A 20,000-nucleotide genomic window follows, 5' to 3' on the forward strand; every position below is an offset into this window, starting at 1 on the left:
TACATAGGCTACTACATACACTCTAAAAAATGCTGGGTTGTTTCAACCCAATTTTGGGTAAAATATGGACAAACCCAAACGTTGGGTTAAAAATGTAATGTAAAAATTTAACCCAACAGCTGGGTTTGTCCATATTTTACCCAAAATTGGGTTGAAACAACCCAGCATTTTTTAGAGTGTACTATTTAATAAGTATATAAAACAGTTAACAGTATGAAGTATGCTATTATAAAATCTTTTGTCAGTTTGATCGAATAATGAGTAAATGTGTTGAACATAATGCATACTACATACTATTTAATAAGTATATAAAACAGAAGTATGCTATTACAGTTTTTCTCAGTCGCTTTGGTGCATTTTTCACATCATCCCTAACATGTGCAAAATAATAAGTGCATTTCTCAGAACAATTTGTACAAACTGCAATATACAATAGATATGTTTCTTAAGCTAGTCAGTCACTAAAAATCTTTAGTACATCTCTCAAAAGTAAATATTCATGCCAATGATCATGTCAGTGTCATCAGAATGATAAGTCATTGAGTCATTGTTCACGAACAAGGTCGTCAAAATGTTTAGGCATGTTGTCAATGTAACTGTATACTTTGACAGTATTACCTGATGTAAACTTGGCTACAGTTTGGATGACAGTTACTGTATTGAAAATGCACAAGGCTGCACTTCTATGGCATATCAATTTCAACAGTACTATTTACATATTACTGTATGTGGGTTATTGAGACTGGACAGGATTTTGTTTTTCACAGCTCTCTATAAACAGACCCCTCTCATCATCAGGGATGACAGCCCTGTAGAGAGTCTCTAAAAAGTTGAGGAGATGCTGGGTGTTGTATGGCCCTATAAGGGGGATATGGGTTAGGACACCATGCTCCGAAATAGCAGCACACATGGTGATATTTCCTCCCCGTTGGCCTGGCAAATCCACAGTAGCTCTGTGACCGATGATATTCCGACCCCGCCTTCTGCATTTGCTCAGGTTGAAGCCAGCCTCATCCACGTATACAAAGTTGTGAGAGGGTTCACTTGATTCCAACTCCATTATATGCTATATCCCAGAACACACAGTTTAATTTGTTTTGTGTAAATGTGTAAAACTATGCTTGAGAGTTTATGACAAATAGACAAACAATTTTGCATGTAATGGCTTATGCAAGGAACTAATGCCTAGATGTTTTGAGGGGTAAGACTACTCAACAGAGAACCATCTACTATATTTTGATCACCATGACATGAGCAATTGAAAATGTGGAAAAAAAGTGACACTTGTACATTATCAATTGCAATATGTACAAAAGCAATTGCAATTTGTTCAAAGGAATAAGAAATTGCTTTAATGATGTGCACAAGTGACTAGATGATTTGGAATTTGTACAAGTAGTATCAAGAATTGCACTTTTGATCTAAGAAATGCACCAAAGCGACTGAGAAAAACTGTATAAAATCGTTGTCAGTTTGAACGAATAATGAGTATGTGTTTACCAATGCATACTACATAGCCTACTATTATTTAAACCAGGATGAAGTATGCTATGATAAAATCGTCAGTGTGATCAAATAATGAGTAGCCTAAATGTGTTGAACAATGCATACTACATACTATTTTTTAAACTAGTACATGACAGTATGAAGTAGTATGCTATTATAAAATCTTTTGTCAGTTTGGTCGAACAATGAGTAAATGTGTTGACCAATGCATCCTACATACTATTATTTTAAAAAGTATATGAAGTAGTATGCCATGGTAAACAAAATCTTTGTCCGTTTGATCGAATGAGTAAATGTGTTGAACATAATGCATACTGCATACTATTATTTTAATAAGTACCGGTATATAAAGCAGTATGAAGTATGCTATGATAAAATTGTCAGTTTGATCGAATAATGAGTAAATGTATGTGTTGAACAATAATGTATACTACATACTATTATTTAAAAAGTATATGAAACATTATGAGGTACTAAGCTATGATAAATACAATCTTTGTCAGCTTGATTGCAATAGAGGAAACATACTAAATGCATACTACATACTAGTATTTGAAAAAATATGATACAGTATGAAGTAGTATGCTATGATAAATTTCAGGGGGAAAAAACTGTTATTTTGCCAAGTGCATTGCATTGTGGGAAACATGATCCCACACGGTGTGCTCTGCTGTCAAAATTACAAGTAGATCATCTGCACAGTACTGCACGCAGTAGTGCGCTGCCATGCACACTCTCTCCGTGATGCAATTATTGCTGCATGGTTGCCGCAGCAACAGATCAGAGTGTTGTAGGGGAATCCTAAGCCCCTCCCCTCTGCTGATGTAGGAAGGGAGTGGCTCCGCCTCCACTACTGCGCTAAGAGATCCCCAAGCCCCGCCCCCTGTGCGTATCTTCCTGCTCTGATAAGAGAGTCTCCGTGCCTCTCTCTCTCTCTCTCTCTCTCTCTCTCTCTCTCTCTCTCTCACACTCTCTCTCTCTCTCTCTCTCTCTCTCTCTCTCTCTCTCTCTCTCTCTCTCTCTTCATCTGTCCGGTGCAGGCGAAGGCATGTCGGACTCCAGCGCAGCTCCACAGCAGAGCAAAAACAAAAGCAAAGCGGTCAAGAGAGGCAGTTTACACAGCCGGACCAGCCCGGGTGAGTCTCACTGCAGCAGAGAGACAGACTGGTGGAGAGACAGACGGGTGGAGAGACAGACAGACGGGTAGAGAGACAGACGGGTAGAGAGACAGACTGGTGGAGAGACAGACTGGTGGAGAGACAGACGGGTGGAGAGACAGACAGACGGGTAGAGAGACAGACGGGTAGAGAGACAGACGGGTAGAGAGACAGAAAGGCAGAGAGACAGACTGGTGGAGAGACAGACAGACAGGCGGAGAGACAGACGGGTAGAGAGACAGACAGGCAGAGAGAGAGAGAGACGGGTAGAGAGACAGACGGGTAGAGAGACAGACGGGTAGAGAGACAGACAGGCGAAGAGAGACAGACAGGCGGAGAGAGAGACGGGTAGAGAGAAAGATGTGCTTTAAACTGAACTTGGAATTAATATGACGATAAATATTTCAATAATTTTATTTTTATAATAATCTTCAGTGTTTTTTCTCATCACCGGTTTCTAATCATGAAACTTTCAGGCAGTTTTGTTTGTTTCGTCCCCGAACGCATCAATATATTAATGACGAATGCGGAGTGTGAGAAGGTGGGATTCTGGGAAATGTTCGTCCAGGCGTGTGATGCGAGAGCTCATGAATTACACAAGAGTGTGTGTGTGTGTGTGTGTGTGTGTGTCCTGCCTCAGAAAACACGACACACGCGTGTGACACGGACGCTTCGTGACGCTCGTAATGGGTTTAAACCTTTGGGAAATAAATCTTAGCGAACGATTTAACAGAAAGAAAAATAATAGGAAATTTCAAAATGTGTCTAAACTAAACAATTAAAATAAGTGAGAAACACATAATATTTTAGGCTTAACCGTTATCAGTCCAAAACTAAGATGAAAATATTGCATTTTACAAACATTTAGATCACAAAACAACTTTGTGTAAAGACGGTAATCAAATAAATAAATATAATAATAAAAACACAATAATATAATAATAATAACAACAATATATGACATGATAACATAAATAATATAACTGTGAAACAACACAATATAATAAGATATTTATAATGCATATTATATTTTTACTGTTGTTGTCTAATTATTTATTCTGTCAAACAGAAACAATAGAACAATTTAAAATTCTACTCGTCAAAATCCTCTAAAATCTGATTTATAATGTGATAATTCTGTCATTTTTTACTTTTTATTTAGTTAAAATGTCATAATTTACTTTTTATGTCACAATTTCAACATTAAGACATTGTTAGTATATACATTTTAGTATTTCATAATTTCGAAGTTTTAATGTCAGAATTTTGAATGTCAGAATTTATTCTCATAATTATAACTTTTTAAGTCAGAATTTTGACTTGTCATCTCAAGTACTTAGTATGTTATGATTTTAATTAGTCAATTTCAACTTAAATTTTTTTAATCTCATAATTTTTACTTTTTATGTCACAATTTCAATGTTTTGTCATAATTACGAGTTTAAAAAGTAAAAATTGTGACTTGGTATGTCAATTTTAGATTTTTTTTTTAAGTCATATTTTAGATTCGTCATCTCATAAATAGGACATAGTATGTTAGCAATTAAATTTGTCATAATTCCAACTTTGTCAATTTTTTAAATCTCATAATTATGATTTAGTATGTACATTTTTAAATACTTTTAACTTTGTCATAATTATGACTTTAAAAAGTCACAATCCTAATTATATCAATTTTAGTATAAATTTCATCTTTTTAATCTCATAGTTATAACTTTCTAGTATGTCAGAATTTCTAATAAAATAAATATAAAAATCTAATAAATATGACTTAGTATGTTATATAAATTATTTTCAATTTCAACTGTTATTATTTTTTTAACCTCATATGTATGATTCAATTTCAATGTTTTAATCTCAGTTACGATTCAGTATGTCATAATTTCGAGTTATATCATATTGTTGAGTTTTCTCATATATATATATATATTTTAATCTCATAATTAGGATATAGTATGTCATAATTTCGAGTTATGTCATAATTTAGTCTTTTTCAAGTCAAGTCAAAATCTGTTATAAATATTAATATGGTTAAATAAATATTAAAATATGTATATGTGTGTGTAATACAGTGAACTGAGGAAACTATAAAATAATAAACAAACAAGTGTGTGTTCCTGTGTTTTAGAGCGCCGTCTGCTGGCTGGAGTGTGTGTGTGTGCGTTGCAGTCATGTTGAGCTGAAGGGTTATGGAGTTTACAGGACAGTTAATCACAGAGATCAACCCGTATCACACACACACTCACCCGTGACGCCCCGCAACTGGGTCTCCTGCAGTTTTCATGCCTTTAAGACTATCTAACACACACAAAACAAACACAAATCTCTCATTAGTGGCACAATGTGTGTGTGTGTGTGTTCAGCCAATCCAGTCACAGCTTCTAAATATGAACCCGCGTGTGTGTGTGAGTGTTTAAACCTCAGTCTAGACACTTGGTTACAGACAAAAACACAAGTCCAGTGTGTGTGTGTTTGTGTGTGTGTGTGTGTGTGTGTGTGTACACGTGTTTAAGGTCACCTCACACTTTATTCTGCTCAATAACCACCCAGTTACACAGTAAAATACTGTGAAATATAACAATTTCTTCTGTTTTTAAGTGTCATTTAGGGGCGGGGCTTATCTGAAAAAGTTTGTGATTGGTTGTACAGAAATGTTTTTATACAAAATTGGCTAAAAAATGCAAAAGAATCGTATATTTAAGCTTGAAACCTGCAGAATGAAACCCTTGTAAGGCAAGTCCGTTCGCTCGGCGGCCATCTTGGAAGCGACGTCGGGCAGATATTAATCGACAAGTCCGTCTATTTGAACGCAGACAAAAATATTTGTTTTCAGAAAGTGATCCATTTTTATACTGTATGCGTTAAGAAGACGTTTCTGTCTAAAAATCTAAACATTTCTTCGCTTGTTACTTTAGCTAATACATTTTTAGTTTCATTTTTTAGTTTTAGTTTTTTTTAGACGTAAGTCACGCTACGTTTAAATAAAATTCAAATCAGGGATAAATTCTGACAACAATGGCATCCATCATAAGCTTAAATCACACAAAAAAAACGATATTTTTTAGGCTGTATCAGCGAATATGTCTTCTGGCTCGCGATTGGCTCGTTCGCCTGAGAGGCGGGGCTACAGATGCCATATTGAGTGCTATGATTTTATGACTCTGAATAAACATTCAACGTGAGGAGGTTTTTTTGTAAATTTTGACTTTTTAACCTCATGACTTAGTATATCATAATTTCAATTAAATTTTTACTTTTTGATTTAGTAATTATGAGTTTGTCATAAATATAACTTAGTATGTCAATTAATTTTTTTTTTTTAATTTTCGATTGATGTCGATTTTTACTTTTTAATCTCATAACTATGACTTTAGTATGTACGAATTTTGACCTTTAAATGTCACAACTAAGTAAATTAAAAAATTTCTCGTAATTATGAGATTGTCAATTTTGACTTCAACTCATAAATATGCCCTTATGTCATAATTTCGATTTTTAATCTCATAATTATGATTTAGGATGTCGGAATTTAAACTTTTTGGCATTTTCGAATGATGTTGATTTTTGCTTTTTAATCTCATAATTATGATTTAGGATGTCGTAATTTAAACTTTTTGGCATTTTCGAATGATGTCGATTTTTGCTTTTTAATCTCATAATTATGATTTAGGATGTCGTAATTTAAACTTTTTGGCATTTTCGAATGATGTCGATTTTTTTCTTTTTAATCTCATAATTATGATTTAGGATGTCGAAATTTAAACTTTTTGCCATTTTCGAATGATGTCGATTTTTACTTTTTAATCTCATAATTATGATTTATGATGTCGAAATTTAAACTTTTTGCCATTTTCGAATGATATCGATTTTTACTTTTTAATCTCATAATTATGATTTAGGATGTCGGAATTTAAACTTTTTGGCATTTTCGAATGATGTCGATTTTTACTTTTTAATCTCATAATTATGATTTAGGATGTCGGAATTTAAACTTTTTGCCATTTTCGATGATGTCGATTTTTACTTTTTAATATCATAATTATGATTTAGGATGTCGGAATTTAAACTTTTTGGCATTTTCGAATGATGTCGATTTTTGCTTTTTAATCTCATAATTATGATTTAGGATGTCGTAATTTAAACTTTTTGGCATTTTCGAATGATGTCGATTTTTGCTTTTTAATCTCATAATTATGATTTATGATGTCGAAATTTAAACTTTTTGCCATTTTCGAATGATATCGATTTTTACTTTTTAATCTCATAATTATGATTTAGGATGTCGGAATTTAAACTTTTTGCCATTTTCGAATGATGTCGATTTTTGCTTTTTAATCTCATAATTATGATTTAGGATGTCGGAATTTAAACTTTTTGCCATTTTCGAATGATGTCGATTTTTACTTTTTAATCTCATAATTATGATTTAGGATGTCGGAATTTAAACTTTTTGCCATTTTCGAATGATGTCGATTTTTACTTTTTAATCTCATAATTATGAATTAGGACGTCGGAATATAAACTTTTTGGCATTTTCGAATGATGTCGATTTTTACTTTTTAATCTCATAATTATGATTTAGGATGTCGGAATTTAAACTTTTTGGCATTTTCGAATGATGTCGATTTTTTCTTTTTAATCTCATAATTATGATTTAGGATGTCGGAATTTAAACTTTTTGGCATTTTCGAATGATGTCGATTTTTTCTTTTTAATCTCATAATTATGATTTAGGATGTCGTAATTTAAACTTTTTGGCATTTTCGAATGATGTCGATTTTTTCTTTTTAATCTCATAATTATGATTCAGGATGTCGGAATTTAAACTTTTTGCCATTTTCGAATGATGTCGATTTTTACTTTTTAATCTCATAATTATGACTAATGGCCCTTTCAGACAGGACGCATTTATTTCAATGGCTTGTGCCGCGCGAGGACGGTTTGTTGCCGCGTCGACCAAAGTTAAAAATAGTTCAACCTTCGCTGCGCTCTGTGATGATTACCTGAGCGGCTTATATAAACGGGGCGACCAACACGCGCGGAAAGCAAAATGGATGAACAGCTAGCGTGTGTCGGAATTTCCGTAGCTATACAATACACGTTTGCGGCCGTATAGGGACATCCGAAGAAAAGCTGTGTCATGGAGACATATCTCAATTCAAGTTGGCATGTTAGATGCTATCGCTAGCTTCTTAGCACGTGACAGAGACATATTTCGCTGCTGACCGAAAGGTGGAACAACAATCAGATGACTAGACGTATACTCCCGCTAAAAGTTTTGACAACTCCGCCTACTTTTCTCTGGCCAGCGCAAATCGCTTTGTATCTGAAGGGCTACGCTGGACCCAGCGGCCATTTACATTTTTCATCTTGTCATTATGAGTTTGTCAGAATTTTTACTTTTAATCGCATAAATATGACCTAGTATGACATCATTTCGACTTTTCATCTCGTAATTTCAGAATTTCGACTGATGTCTTAATTATGGTTTACCAAAGCATGATTTTCATTCTTAACGGACTATCCCGTACACGTGACTACACTACTTCCTTATTGAGTTCAGTTTCACATAGTACACACTACAGTGTATGTACTGCACAGTGCGCTAGTGTTGCAGTGCTGACGCAGCCACACACACACACACACACACACACACACACACACACACACACACACACACACACACACACACACACACACACACACACACACACACACAGAGGTCTGTTCCTGCTGGTCTTCCCAGGATTCCTCTGTAAACGCAGGGTGGGTTGTGTTTAAACACACAGTGGTGCGTCCCACACCCGACCCCCCCGCCTCCATCTGCGACGTGGTACGAGCCAAACGTCCCGACACACACTGAGAGAGCATCAGCTGCAGCGAGAGACACACACACACACACACACACACACTGACACACAGGAAGTGCTTTTATCCTGAGCATCCCAGCAGAGATCAGGTACTGCGTCCCGGATGTCGGATGTTTATGAGACGTGTGTGTGTGTGTGTGTGTGTGTGTGTGTGTGTGTGTGTGTGTGTGTGTGTGTGTGTGTGTGTGTTGTATTTAATTTCCCTGGACTGAGAGGTTTCAGTGTAATGTCGTCATGTCACATGATCACGGTAAAGTCACATGACGAGAGTCAAACTCTTCAGTGCTCGGACAGGACAGTTCTGGTTCGGTGTGTGTGTGTGTGTGTGTGTGTGTGTGTGTGTGTGTACACCTGTGAATCTCGATGTTACCGCTGGAAGTGAGAGGATGTGAATGTCTCTGTGTCACCTGTGCTGGACTACACTGAGTGTGTGTGAAGCGTGTGCTTGTGACACTGATGACGGATGAGTGTGTGTGAAGCGTGTGCTTGTGACACTGATGACGGATGAGTGTGTGTGAAGCACAGACGCCACACTGCTGTACTGTCCTAAACTGAGTAAGATGGTATATTTCTACTCTGCCAATCAAACTGCAAACAAGTGTTTTGGTGTACAGTAGCGCTTGGTTGCTAGGGTGTTCTAAGTGATTGCTAGGATGTTGCTAAGTGATTACTAAGGCAATTGCTATGGTGTTGTGGCTGGTTGTTATGCAGTTGCTAGGGTGTTGTTGACGGTTGCTAGGGTGTTCTAAGTGATTGCTAGGATGTTGCTAAGTGATTACTAGGGCAATTGCTATGGTGTTGTGGCTGGTTGTTATGCAGTTGCTAGGGTGTTGTTGACGGTTGCTAGGATGTTCTAAGTGATTGCTAGGATGTTGCTGAGTGGTTACTAGGGCAATTTCTAGGGTGTTGTGGATGGTTGCTATGCAGTTGCTAGGGTATTGTGGTTGGTTACTATGCAGTTGCTAGGGTGTTCTAAGTGATTGCTAAGAGGTTACAAGGGTGTTGTGACTGGTTGCTATGCAGTTGCTAGGTTGTTGTGGATGGTTGTTATGTGGTTGCTAGGATGTTCGCGCTGTTTGCTTCTGGGCAGCACTGCTGAACTGCTGAACGGAGAATCTGGATGTTTTCTTTTCCCTGGACACGAAATCTGGATATATAATCGGGATAAACCTGCTGTTGGTTTCTGGATGTGCTTTTTTGGGCAGTGTTGGATGTTTGAGTTAAGCATCTGCTGCATGGATGTTACATTTCCTGAAGTCCCTGACATTAATGTTACCTGGACAATTTGGACAATCTCTGCTAACTTCTGTTCAGCGTCTCACTTTGTGAAATCCCTGCGAGCCCTCTGCCCACTGTTTCGGCTTTACCACTCTGCACTCTCGGTGGGTAAGTCTCCCCTTATTCATTGCATAGTGTTTTATTGTGGTTCTGCCCTCTTTGGTCTGGCTAACGTGGTGGCCTCGCATTACTCTCCCCGCGAGCCCTCTACCGCTGCATATCTGTGAGTCCCATAACATCTGATGCAGCGGGTAGGCAAGTTTTAACTTGTTTAGCAAGCTGTTTAGTTTAGTTTTGTGGATTACACTCAAAATCAGCTGGGTTTGGCTAACGTGGTGTTGTAGTTAAGTGTGTGGCCATTCGGCTTTCTGTGAGTGCTGCCTTAAACTGCAAAGAGATGTACTTTCCCATTAATTACTCCCCGGCATTGAGACTGCTGGCCCTGGGCTTTGCTGGCCTTGTTCTGCTTCTCATTCACGGTATGGATTTAAATTACACTTCATTGCAACTGCATAACCTAAATCGTCCACTCCGTCTGGAATCATCCACGTTTAATTTGTGTACTACTCTCGGTATTGCACGCCGCACACGTTATATCCATCGGTCTGCTAAACGTAGATGGTCTTATAACTACGACTCCTGTCTCTCAATACCTGTGATCCTGTCGCCGAGATCGGAGCGTTACCATAGTAACGATGTGACTCTCCACCGCGCCAGGACTCTCATACCCCTAACTAAAGATGTGACCTACTCGTCGCATGTTCCCCATCGACACAACTGCGCACTTTTGAACACTCGTTCCCTGACTGGCAAGGGTACATTACTGAATGAAGTAACATCTGAGAGAGACCTGGATTTACTCTTTCTGACTGAAACCTGGCAAACACCTGACGATTTCATTGAGCTGAACCTATTAACCCCTGCTGGATATAGTTATCTGACAAAACCTCGACTTAGTGGTAGAGGTGGTGGTCTGGCAGTGATCTTTAAGAACAATTACAAAGTGACTAAGTATGACATTCTTGATGTTCCTAGCTTTGAATGCCTTTCACTTCAACTTGCTGGCCCCGCTCCGCTTCTGATTCTATTGATTTATAGACCCCCTAGAAACAACCCAAACTTCTGCTCTGATCTGACTGAACTTCTCACTCTCGCTTTTTCCCGACATGATAGAATAATGATGCTTGGTGACTTTAATATTCATGTTGATTCTGATTGTACTGCTGCAAAAGACTTTTTGTCTGCTCTTGATTATTTTGAAATATCTCAGCATATCGATTTCCCAACACATTCTCACTCTCATACTCTTGATCTGCTCTGTACTGTTGGTATTGACAATGTGCATGTTCAGGGTCATAATCTTGGCATCTCTGATCATAAACTAATTCTCTTTGATTTTTCACTTCCCATTGTTAAACCTATAACTAACACAATTATATCCTACCGAAATCTGAAAAATATAACTGTTGAAAATTTCTCTGCTGCCATTGCTGTTTCTGCTCTTCCTTCCTCACTCAATCTGCTGTGTCCTGATGAGATAGTTTCTACGTACGATAAATCGATTGGTGATGTATTGGATAAGCTTGCTCCTCTAATAACTAGAACTGTTCCGTCTACTCATTCCTCTCCTTGGTTTACCCCTGAGCTCAGAGTTCTGAAAACTCAATGTAGGCGTCTTGAAAGACTCCACAACAAATCCTCCCTTCTTGTCCACGCCATAGCCTATTCTGATTCAGTAGTGAAATACAAAGAAGCACTTAACATTGCACGCTCTAATTATCTTTCTACTGTTATCAACAAAGCTAAATGCAAACCTAAAGCTCTATTCACAGAAATAAATAAACTGGTCAAACCGTCCACCGTAGCTCTTACTGGTTCTGCCGATCTTTGTGAAAGTCTTCAGTCTTTTTTCCTACAAAAAATTGACAACATTTATCAGTCGTTTTCTTCTACTGCCACTACTCCTTCAACTCCATATTTGATTGGTTGTCCGCTAGACACCTTTTCACTCACTACTACATCTGTGGTTGAAAAGATGATTAACAAATCAAATTCTACCTCTTGTACACTTGATCCTATTCCAACATACCTTCTAAAAACTCATTTGTCTTTACTCATTCAACCTATTACCCACCTTATTAACAGGTCTCTTGCCACTGCCACTGTTCCGCTTAATCTGAAAGTAGCGGCCATTACTCCCATCCTCAAGAAGCCCGGCCTCGACAACGCCACTCATAGCAATTATAGACCAATATCAAACCTTGCATTCGTTGGCAAGCTACTTGAGAAGGTAGTTGTGGCACAACTGCAATCACACTTAGAGAGACATAATCTCTTTGAACCCCTTCAATCTGGTTTTCGTACATACCACAGCACAGAAACAGCTCTATTAAAAGTACTAAATGATCTCCTTCTGGCTTCTGATTCTGGTGCATGTAGTATTCTGGTTCTCCTTGACCTCAGTGCAGCATTTGACACTGTATGCCACCCTACACTTATCTCACGATTGTCTGAAATAGGCATCACGGGTGCGGCACTTCAGTGGTTGACCTCGTATCTATGTGATAGACAGCAATTTGTTAAGATAGGTAAGAATCGCTCACGCTCTGTGTCTGTTTCTCACGGTGTGCCCCAAGGCTCTGTTCTTGGTCCGCTTCTATTTCTGATCTACTTGCTACCGTTAGGCCAGATCATCAGACGGCATGGTCTCAACTTTCATAGCTACGCTGATGATATTCAAATCTACTTCACGTTCAATCCCAACTCATCTTTTCCACCCTCTTCAGTTACCTCCTGCCTCCACGAACTTAAAACATGGATGTCCTCTAACTTTTTACAGCTTAATGCTGGTAAAACGGAAATCCTGTTGATTAACCCTAGATCAAAGAGTTCACCCGGACATGACATTTTTATTGATATAGATGGTATCGAGATTAGGCCTTCAAAAACTGTTCGGAATCTGGGAATTTTGTTCGACCCCACGCTCAGCTTTCACTCACACATTAGTCAGACTGTCAAATCTTGCTTCTTTCACCTGCGGAATATTGTTCGTATTCGCCCCTCTCTTACCTTTATAGATGCGGAAATTGTTATTCATGCTTTCATCACTTCCAGACTGGACTTCTGTAACTCATTATACAGCGGACTACCCACCAAAGCAATACACCGCCTTCAAATGGTACAAAACTCTGCTGCACGAGCCCTCACATATAATAAAAAATCTGCCCACATCACTCCTATCCTTCACCAACTGCACTGGCTTTCTGTAATAAACCGCATCCAATTCAAACTGTTAATCCTAGTGTATAAAGCCTTACATGGCCCGGCACCCAAATACCTTGTTGATTTGGTACAGCCATACGTTCCAACTCGGGCCCTTAGGTCCAGCACTGAAAACCTACTTGTGGTACCCCGGGTCAGACTCTCTACGGTGGGCGGTAGGGCTTTTACTGTTGTTGGCCCTAAGCTTTGGAATAAGCTGCCCCTGAATCTTCGTGCCACCGACAACATCCGGACCTTCAAAAAACTACTCAAAACTCATTTTTTTTTTCAAGCTTGCCCAATAAATAAGTAGGCCTATCCTCATCACCGTTTTCTTTGTTCTCCACTTTCTTAGCCTTATTTGCTACATACTCTGTCGTAATTGTATACTTTGGGTAAATAGTACAATGTGTTTTTCTTTGATTCTTGTCAATTAGTTTCATGCTTGTTTCCATCTGTTTGTCTGTAATAAGCAGATGGCTTTTGTATCTGTTTGCTTGCTGTTTGTTTGCTATTTGTATTGCATTGTGAAGCGACCTTGGGTTCTTGAAAGGCGCTATATAAAATAAACATATTATTATTATTATTATTATTATGTTGCTAAGTAGTTACTATGGCAATTGCTATGATGTTGTGGCTGGTTGCTATGCAGTTGCTAGGGAGTTGTGGATGGTTGCTATGCAGTTGCTAGGGTATTGGGGATGGTTGCTATGCAGTTCCTAGGGTGTTCTAAGTTATTGGTAGAATTTTGATAATTTGTTACTAGGGCAATTGCTAGGGTGTTGTAACTGATTGCTATGTGGTTGCGAGGGATGTTCTAAGTGATTGCTAGGATGTCGCTAAGGGGTTACTAGGGAAATTGCTAGGGTGTTGTAGCTGGTTGCTATGCAGTTGCTATGGTGTTTCTAAGTGATTGCTAGGAGGCTGCTAAGTGGTTACTGTTACTAGGGAAATTGCTGTGGTGTTGTGGTTGGTTGCTAAGCGGGTTGCTAGGCAGTTGCTAGGGTGTTGTGGATGGTTGCTAGGGTGTTCTTAGTGATTGCTAGGATGTTGCTAAGTGATTACTAGGGCAATTGCTATGGTATTGTGGCTGGTTGCTATGTGGTTGCTAGGCTGATCTAAGTGATTGCTATGGATGTTGACGAGTGTTTACAAGGGCATTGCTTGTGTGATGTGACTTGTTGTTATGTGGTTGCTAGGTAGTTGTGGCTGCTTTCTGTGCACTTCCTGTCTGGCATGAAAAGTCTCGGTGACCTTCGGGTCCCTCGTGTGATGTGCGTCTGTGGAGGGGTTTATCGTCCAGCAGGTGTAAATCGTGAGTGAACAGCAGCAGCACTGGTGATGATTGTTACTAGCGCTGTAATGAGTGTGTGTGTGTGTGTGTGTGTGTTCTCTGCAGATCTGTGTGGTTCTGCTGAGCAGAGGCCTCTGATGTCCCAGCGCTCTCTGCCTGGCACTCCGGTCACACACAAGCACCTGCCCATCGACCTGCGCACATCCATGGACGGCAAATACAAGGAGATCGCAGAGGTGTGTGGAACACGTGTGTGTGTGTGTGTGTGTAACATGACTGAGTGTGTGTAACGTACGTGTGTGTGTAATATGAGTGTATGGAACGTGTGTGTGTGTGTGTGTGTGTAACATGAGTGTGTGTAACGTGTGTGTGTGTGGAACATGAGTTTGGGTAACGTGTGCGTGTGTGTGTGTGTGTGTGTAATATGAGTGTGTGTGAGTGTGTGTGTGTAACAGTTGTCTGTGTAACGTGTGTGTGTGTAATAGGAGTGTCTGGAACATGTGTGTGTAATATGAGTGTGTGGAACGTGTGTGTGTAATATGATTGCGTAATTGGTGTGTGTGTGTGTTTAACGTTTGTCTGTGTATTGCGTGTGTAATATGATTGTGGGACCTGTGTGTGTGTAACGTGTGTAACCTATGTGTGTAATATGAGTGTGTGTGTGTAATATGAGTGTGTGTGTGTGTGTAATATGAGTGTGTGTGTGTAATATATGAGTGTGTGTGTGTGTAACGTGTGTGTGTGTAAAATTTGTGTGTGTGTGTGTGTGTATGGTGTGTGTTGTAGGAGCTGCTGGCGAGGAGTATGACGGACAGTGACATGCGCTGCGCTCCGTACGAGTTTCCCGAAGAGAGTCCCATAGAACAACTGGAGGAGAAACGCCACCGTCTGGAGCGGCAGATCAGTCAGGACGTCAAGTAAAACACACACACACACACACAAATTACGCAATCTTATTACACACACACGACGCAATCTTATTACACACACACACTCACACTATCCACTCTGATAACGTCTGGTGGACGATCCAGATCCCACGTCTGTTGTGAGGACACACACACACACACACACACACACACACACCTAACCTGGTTTACTAACTCAGTTCTCCATACGCACTGAAAGGGAGTGTCAGTCAATCAGAATATATTCTGAGTGTGTGTCTGAGTGTGTGTCTGAGTGTGTGTCTGAGTGTGTGTCTGAGTGTGTGTCTGAGTGTGTGTCTGAGTGCGTGTCTGAGTGTGTGTCTGAGTGTGTGTCTGAGTGTGTGTCTGAGTGTGTGTCTGAGTGTGTGTCTGAGTGCGTGTCTGAGTGCGTGTCTGAGTGTGTGTCTGAGTGTGTGTCTGAGTGTGTGTCTGAGTGTGTCTGAGTGTGTGTCTGAGTGTGTGTCTGAGTGTGTGTCTGAGTGTGTCTGAGTGTGTGTCTGAGTGTGTCTGAGTGTTTGTCTGAGTGTGTGTCTGAGTGTGTGTCTGAGTGTGTGTCTGAGTGTGTGTCTGAGTGTTTGTCTGAGTGTGTGTGAGTGTGTGTCTGAGTGTGTGTCTGAGTGTGTGTCTGAGTGTGTGTCTGAGTGTGTGTCTGAGTGTGTCTGAGTGTTTGTCTGAGTGTGTGTCTGAGTGTGTGTCTGAGTGTGTGTCTGAGTGTGTGTCTGAGTGTGTGTCTGAGTGTGTGTGAGTGTGTGTCTGAGTGTGTGTCTGAGTGCGTGTCTGAGTGTGTGTCTGAGTGTGTGTCTGAGTGTGTGTCTGAGTGTGTGTCTGAGTGTGTGTCTGAGTGTGTGTCTGAGTGTGTGTCTGAGTGTGTGTCTGAGTGTGTCTGAGTGTTTGTCTGAGTGTGTGTCTGAGTGTGTGTCTGAGTGTGTGTCTGAGTGTGTGTCTGAGTGTGTGTCTGAGTGTGTGTCTGAGTGTGTGTCTGAGTGTGTGTCTGAGTGCGTGTCTGAGTGCGTGTCTGAGTGTGTGTCTGAGTGTGTGTCTGAGTGTGTGTCTGAGTGTGTCTGAGTGTGTGTCTGAGTGTGTGTCTGAGTGTGTCTGAGTGTGTCTGAGTGTTTGTCTGAGTGTGTGTCTGAGTGTGTGTCTGAGTGTGTGTCTGAGTGTGTGTGAGTGTGTGTCTGAGTGTGTGTCTGAGTGTGTGTCTGAGTGTGTGTCTGAGTGTGTGTCTGAGTGTGTGTCTGAGTGTGTGTCTGAGTGTGTCTGAGTGTGTGTCTGAGTGTGTGTCTGAGTGTGTGTCTGAGTGTGTGTCTGAGTGTTTGTCTGAGTGTGTGTGAGTGTGTGTCTGAGTGTGTGTCTGAGTGTGTGTCTGAGTGTGTGTCTGAGTGTGTGTCTGAGTGTGTCTGAGTGTTTGTCTGAGTGTGTGTCTGAGTGTGTGTCTGAGTGTGTGTCTGAGTGTTTGTCTGAGTGTGTGTGAGTGTGTGTCTGAGTGTGTGTCTGAGTGTGTGTCTGAGTGTGTGTCTGAGTGTGTGTCTGAGTGTGTGTCTGAGTGTGTCTGAGTGTTTGTCTGAGTGTGTGTCTGAGTGTGTGTCTGAGTGTGTGTCTGAGTGTGTGTCTGAGTGTGTGTCTGAGTGTGTGTCTGAGTGTGTGTCTGAGTGTGTGTCTGAGTGCGTGTCTGAGTGCGTGTCTGAGTGTGTGTCTGAGTGTGTGTCTGAGTGTGTGTCTGAGTTGTGTGTCTGAGTGTGTGTTACTGAGTGTGTGTCTGAGTGTGTGTCTGAGTGTGTGTTACTGAGTGTGTGTGCTTCTGGGTGTGTTTGTGTGTTTCTGAGTGTGTGAGTTGTGTTTCTGAGTGTGTGTTTGAGTGTGTTTCTGAAGCGCTTGTGTGTGTGTGTGTGTTTCTGAGTTGTTGTTTCTGAGTGTGTGAGTTGTGTGTTTCTGAGTGTGTGAGTTGTGTGTTTCTGAGTGTGTGAGTTGTGTGTTTCTGAGTGTGTGTTTCTGAGTGTGTGTGTTACTGAGTGGGTGTGCTTCTGAGTGTGTTTCTGAGTGTGTGTTTGAGTGTGTGTGTGTGTGTTTCTGAGTGTGTGTTTGAGTGTGTGTGTGTGTGTGTTTCTGAGTGTGTTTGAGTGTGTTTCTGAAGCGCTTGTGTGTGTGTTTCTGAGTTGTTGTTTCTGAGTGTGTGAGTTGTGTGTTTCTGAGTGTGTGAGTTGTGTGTTTCTGAGTGTGTGAGTTGTGTGTTTCTGAGTGTGTGTTTCTGAGTGTGTGTTTGAGTGTGAGTTGTGTGTCTGAAGCGCTTGTGTGTGTGTTTCTGAGTTGTGTTTCTGAGTTGTGTGTATGAGTGTGTGTGTGTTTCTGAGTGTGTGTCTGAGTGCGTGTCTGAGTGTGTGTGTGTTTCTGAGTGCGTGTCTGAGTGTGTGTGTGTTTCTGAGTGTGTGTCTGAGTGTGTGTGTTTCTGAGTGTGTGTCTGAGTGTGTGTCTGAGTGTGTGTGTGTTTGAGTGTGTGTTTCTGAGTGTGTGTCTGAGTGTGTGTCTGAGTGTGTGTCTGAGTGTGTGTCTGAGTGTGTGTTACTGAGTGTGTGTGCTTCTGGGTGTGTTTGTGTGTTTCTGAGTGTGTGTTTGAGTGTGTTTCTGAAGCGCTTGTGTGTGTGTGTGTGTGTGTTTCTGAGTTGTTGTTGTTTCTGAGTGTGTGAGTTGTGTGTTTCTGAGTGTGTGAGTTGTGTGTCTGAAGCGCTTGTGTGTGTGTGTGTGTTTCTGAGTTGTGTTTCTGAGTTGTTTGTATGAGTGTGTTTCTGAGTGTGTGTGTGTGTCTGAGTGTGTGTGTGTTTGAGTGTGTGTTTCTGAGTGTGTGTGTCTGAAGTGCTTGTAATCGCTGCAGCTGCTCAGCGTTTGCTTCGTGATCTGTGTGAACTCTTTGCTTCCCAAAACACCCCAGACGTTCAGAACCACAGTTTGGCTGCGTTTCATCAGTTTGCGTGGGTGTGTTTGGGTTTGTGTCGCTTACAGATGCTTAAACACACACACACACACACACACACACACACACACACACACACACTCTTTCTGCTCGGATGGAGAGTTTCAGATCCCCTCGGCTGCAGTTTAAATGAACAGGTCTTTACAGAAATCAATCAGCGTCAGTCAGAGTGATTTATACTCTCTTTTCGCGTTTGTGTGTGTGTGTGTGTGTGTGTGTGTGTGTGTGTGTGTGTGTTACTCACTCAAATCTGCTGCTTTGCCTCACGTCCTTCAAGGCTTGAGCCAGAGATTCTGCTGCGAGCCAAACAAGACTTCATGAAAATAGACAGCGCAACCGACCTGGAGTGAGTCCTTGCTTTCTGTCCGTCTGTGTGTGTGTGTGTGTGTGTGTGTGTGTCTCAAGGTGTGTGTGTTCATCTACAGGTATATGCAGGACAGTCAGGAGGACGCGGTCGACCAGCATCATGTGGAGCGCGAGATGCTGGTGGAGAAAGAGTTCCAGCGCGTGTCCATCTCGGGAGAGGAGAAGTGTGGGGTGAGAACGAGAGGAACACACACTTCACACACACACACACACACACACACTTCAGTTCGCTTGCCTGAACATACAGTAATATATACAGTAGTCAACATTTGAAGAGGAGCAAAACCTTCCAGTTAAACATGAATTTCGATCCACTTCAAATGTTGACTACTGTATATAAATAATACAAAAACACTCAAAAAACATTGGATAGTTCATCATCAAAACTATCAAAATGAACTTTAATGTTATATTTAGCTAATGTAGAAATTACTAAGAGAGCAAAAACATCTTTATCTGTGTTGAGTTTCTGTTCTGGAAAACACATGTTCTTAAAACAAGATAAATTAAAAGTGTTTCATGTCATATTAAATACACAAGTGCTCTAATATTATATAAAATCAGCCGTTCACTTTTACATTTAATGAAGATTATGATGGAAATGTACATTGCTATATATACTAAATAGTTAATTTTATTATAAACATCAGTTCATTTTTTATTCTTTAACTCAAAATATGAATGAATACTATAATAGTATGTAATAAATACTAAAGCACTCAAAACTAAATAATCAATTAAAATTAAACTGAAACTGAAACATTAAATGTACAAATATAGAAATTACTAATTAAATGTAAAAAAGTATATGTATAAAAAGTTAAAATATAAGTATGTTATAATATATGTAATATTAATATTCTACTATTGAAATCAAAGAATGTTGTACATATTTTGTTTTTGTAGATTATTTTCATGTGATTTTCACTTTAAATTTAGAGAGATTTAAGATTTGTGACACAAATTTGCCAAATGTTTTGTTAAAGATTTTTGTTTATTTGTTTGTTTGTTTTATGTAGAGTTTGACAAGGCAGGATATTGAAGAAAACAACCCTGAAATTCATCAAACAAACTCAAGACATTTAATTTACTTCATTAAAACAATAAAAAACAGGCGGAGTAACAGGATAACTCAATGCAACTGATGGAGATTTAAATTCTCAAAGTTTTGTTTTCAAATTAATTTAGTTTTATGGATGTTTAGATATTTTACTGGAAAACAGGATGAATATAATGGTTATTGTATTCCTGATTGTTTTAATCCTCATTTGTAACTCTTAAGATCATTAATGAGACAATTCAGAATCAATAAATTAGTTTAATCAATTATCAACATGTGAATAAATGGATTAAAAAGTCTGTTAATTGATATTC

At 39.7% G+C, this 20,000-nt stretch overlaps 1 protein-coding gene across 8 annotated transcripts in view; it reads left to right on the forward strand.

The window, feature by feature from the left end:
- ampd2a (adenosine monophosphate deaminase 2a) overlaps positions 1 to 20,000 on the forward strand; it is a 41,803-nt gene that overhangs the window by 863 nt on the left and 20,940 nt on the right. For 3 of the 8 annotated variants that reach the window (XM_079593183.1, XM_079593185.1, XM_079593190.1), the window contains exons 1-5: positions 2,535 to 2,642; positions 14,472 to 14,602; positions 15,153 to 15,283; positions 18,538 to 18,606; positions 18,686 to 18,797. In XM_079593183.1, coding sequence (XP_079449309.1) covers positions 2,555 to 2,642; positions 14,472 to 14,602; positions 15,153 to 15,283; positions 18,538 to 18,606; positions 18,686 to 18,797 — 531 coding nt within the window. In that variant the 5' untranslated portion in view covers positions 2,535 to 2,554. Of the gene's footprint in view, positions 1 to 2,534; positions 2,643 to 14,261; positions 14,388 to 14,471; positions 14,603 to 15,152; positions 15,284 to 18,537; positions 18,607 to 18,685; positions 18,798 to 20,000 lie in introns of those variants that run through there. The other 5 variants (XM_079593188.1, XM_079593186.1, XM_079593184.1 and 2 more) reach the window with 4 other exon arrangements.

The sequence above is a fragment of the Phoxinus phoxinus genome (genome assembly GCF_949152265.1).
Source record: "Phoxinus phoxinus genome assembly, chromosome: 20".
NCBI lineage: Eukaryota > Metazoa > Chordata > Actinopteri > Cypriniformes > Leuciscidae > Phoxinus > Phoxinus phoxinus.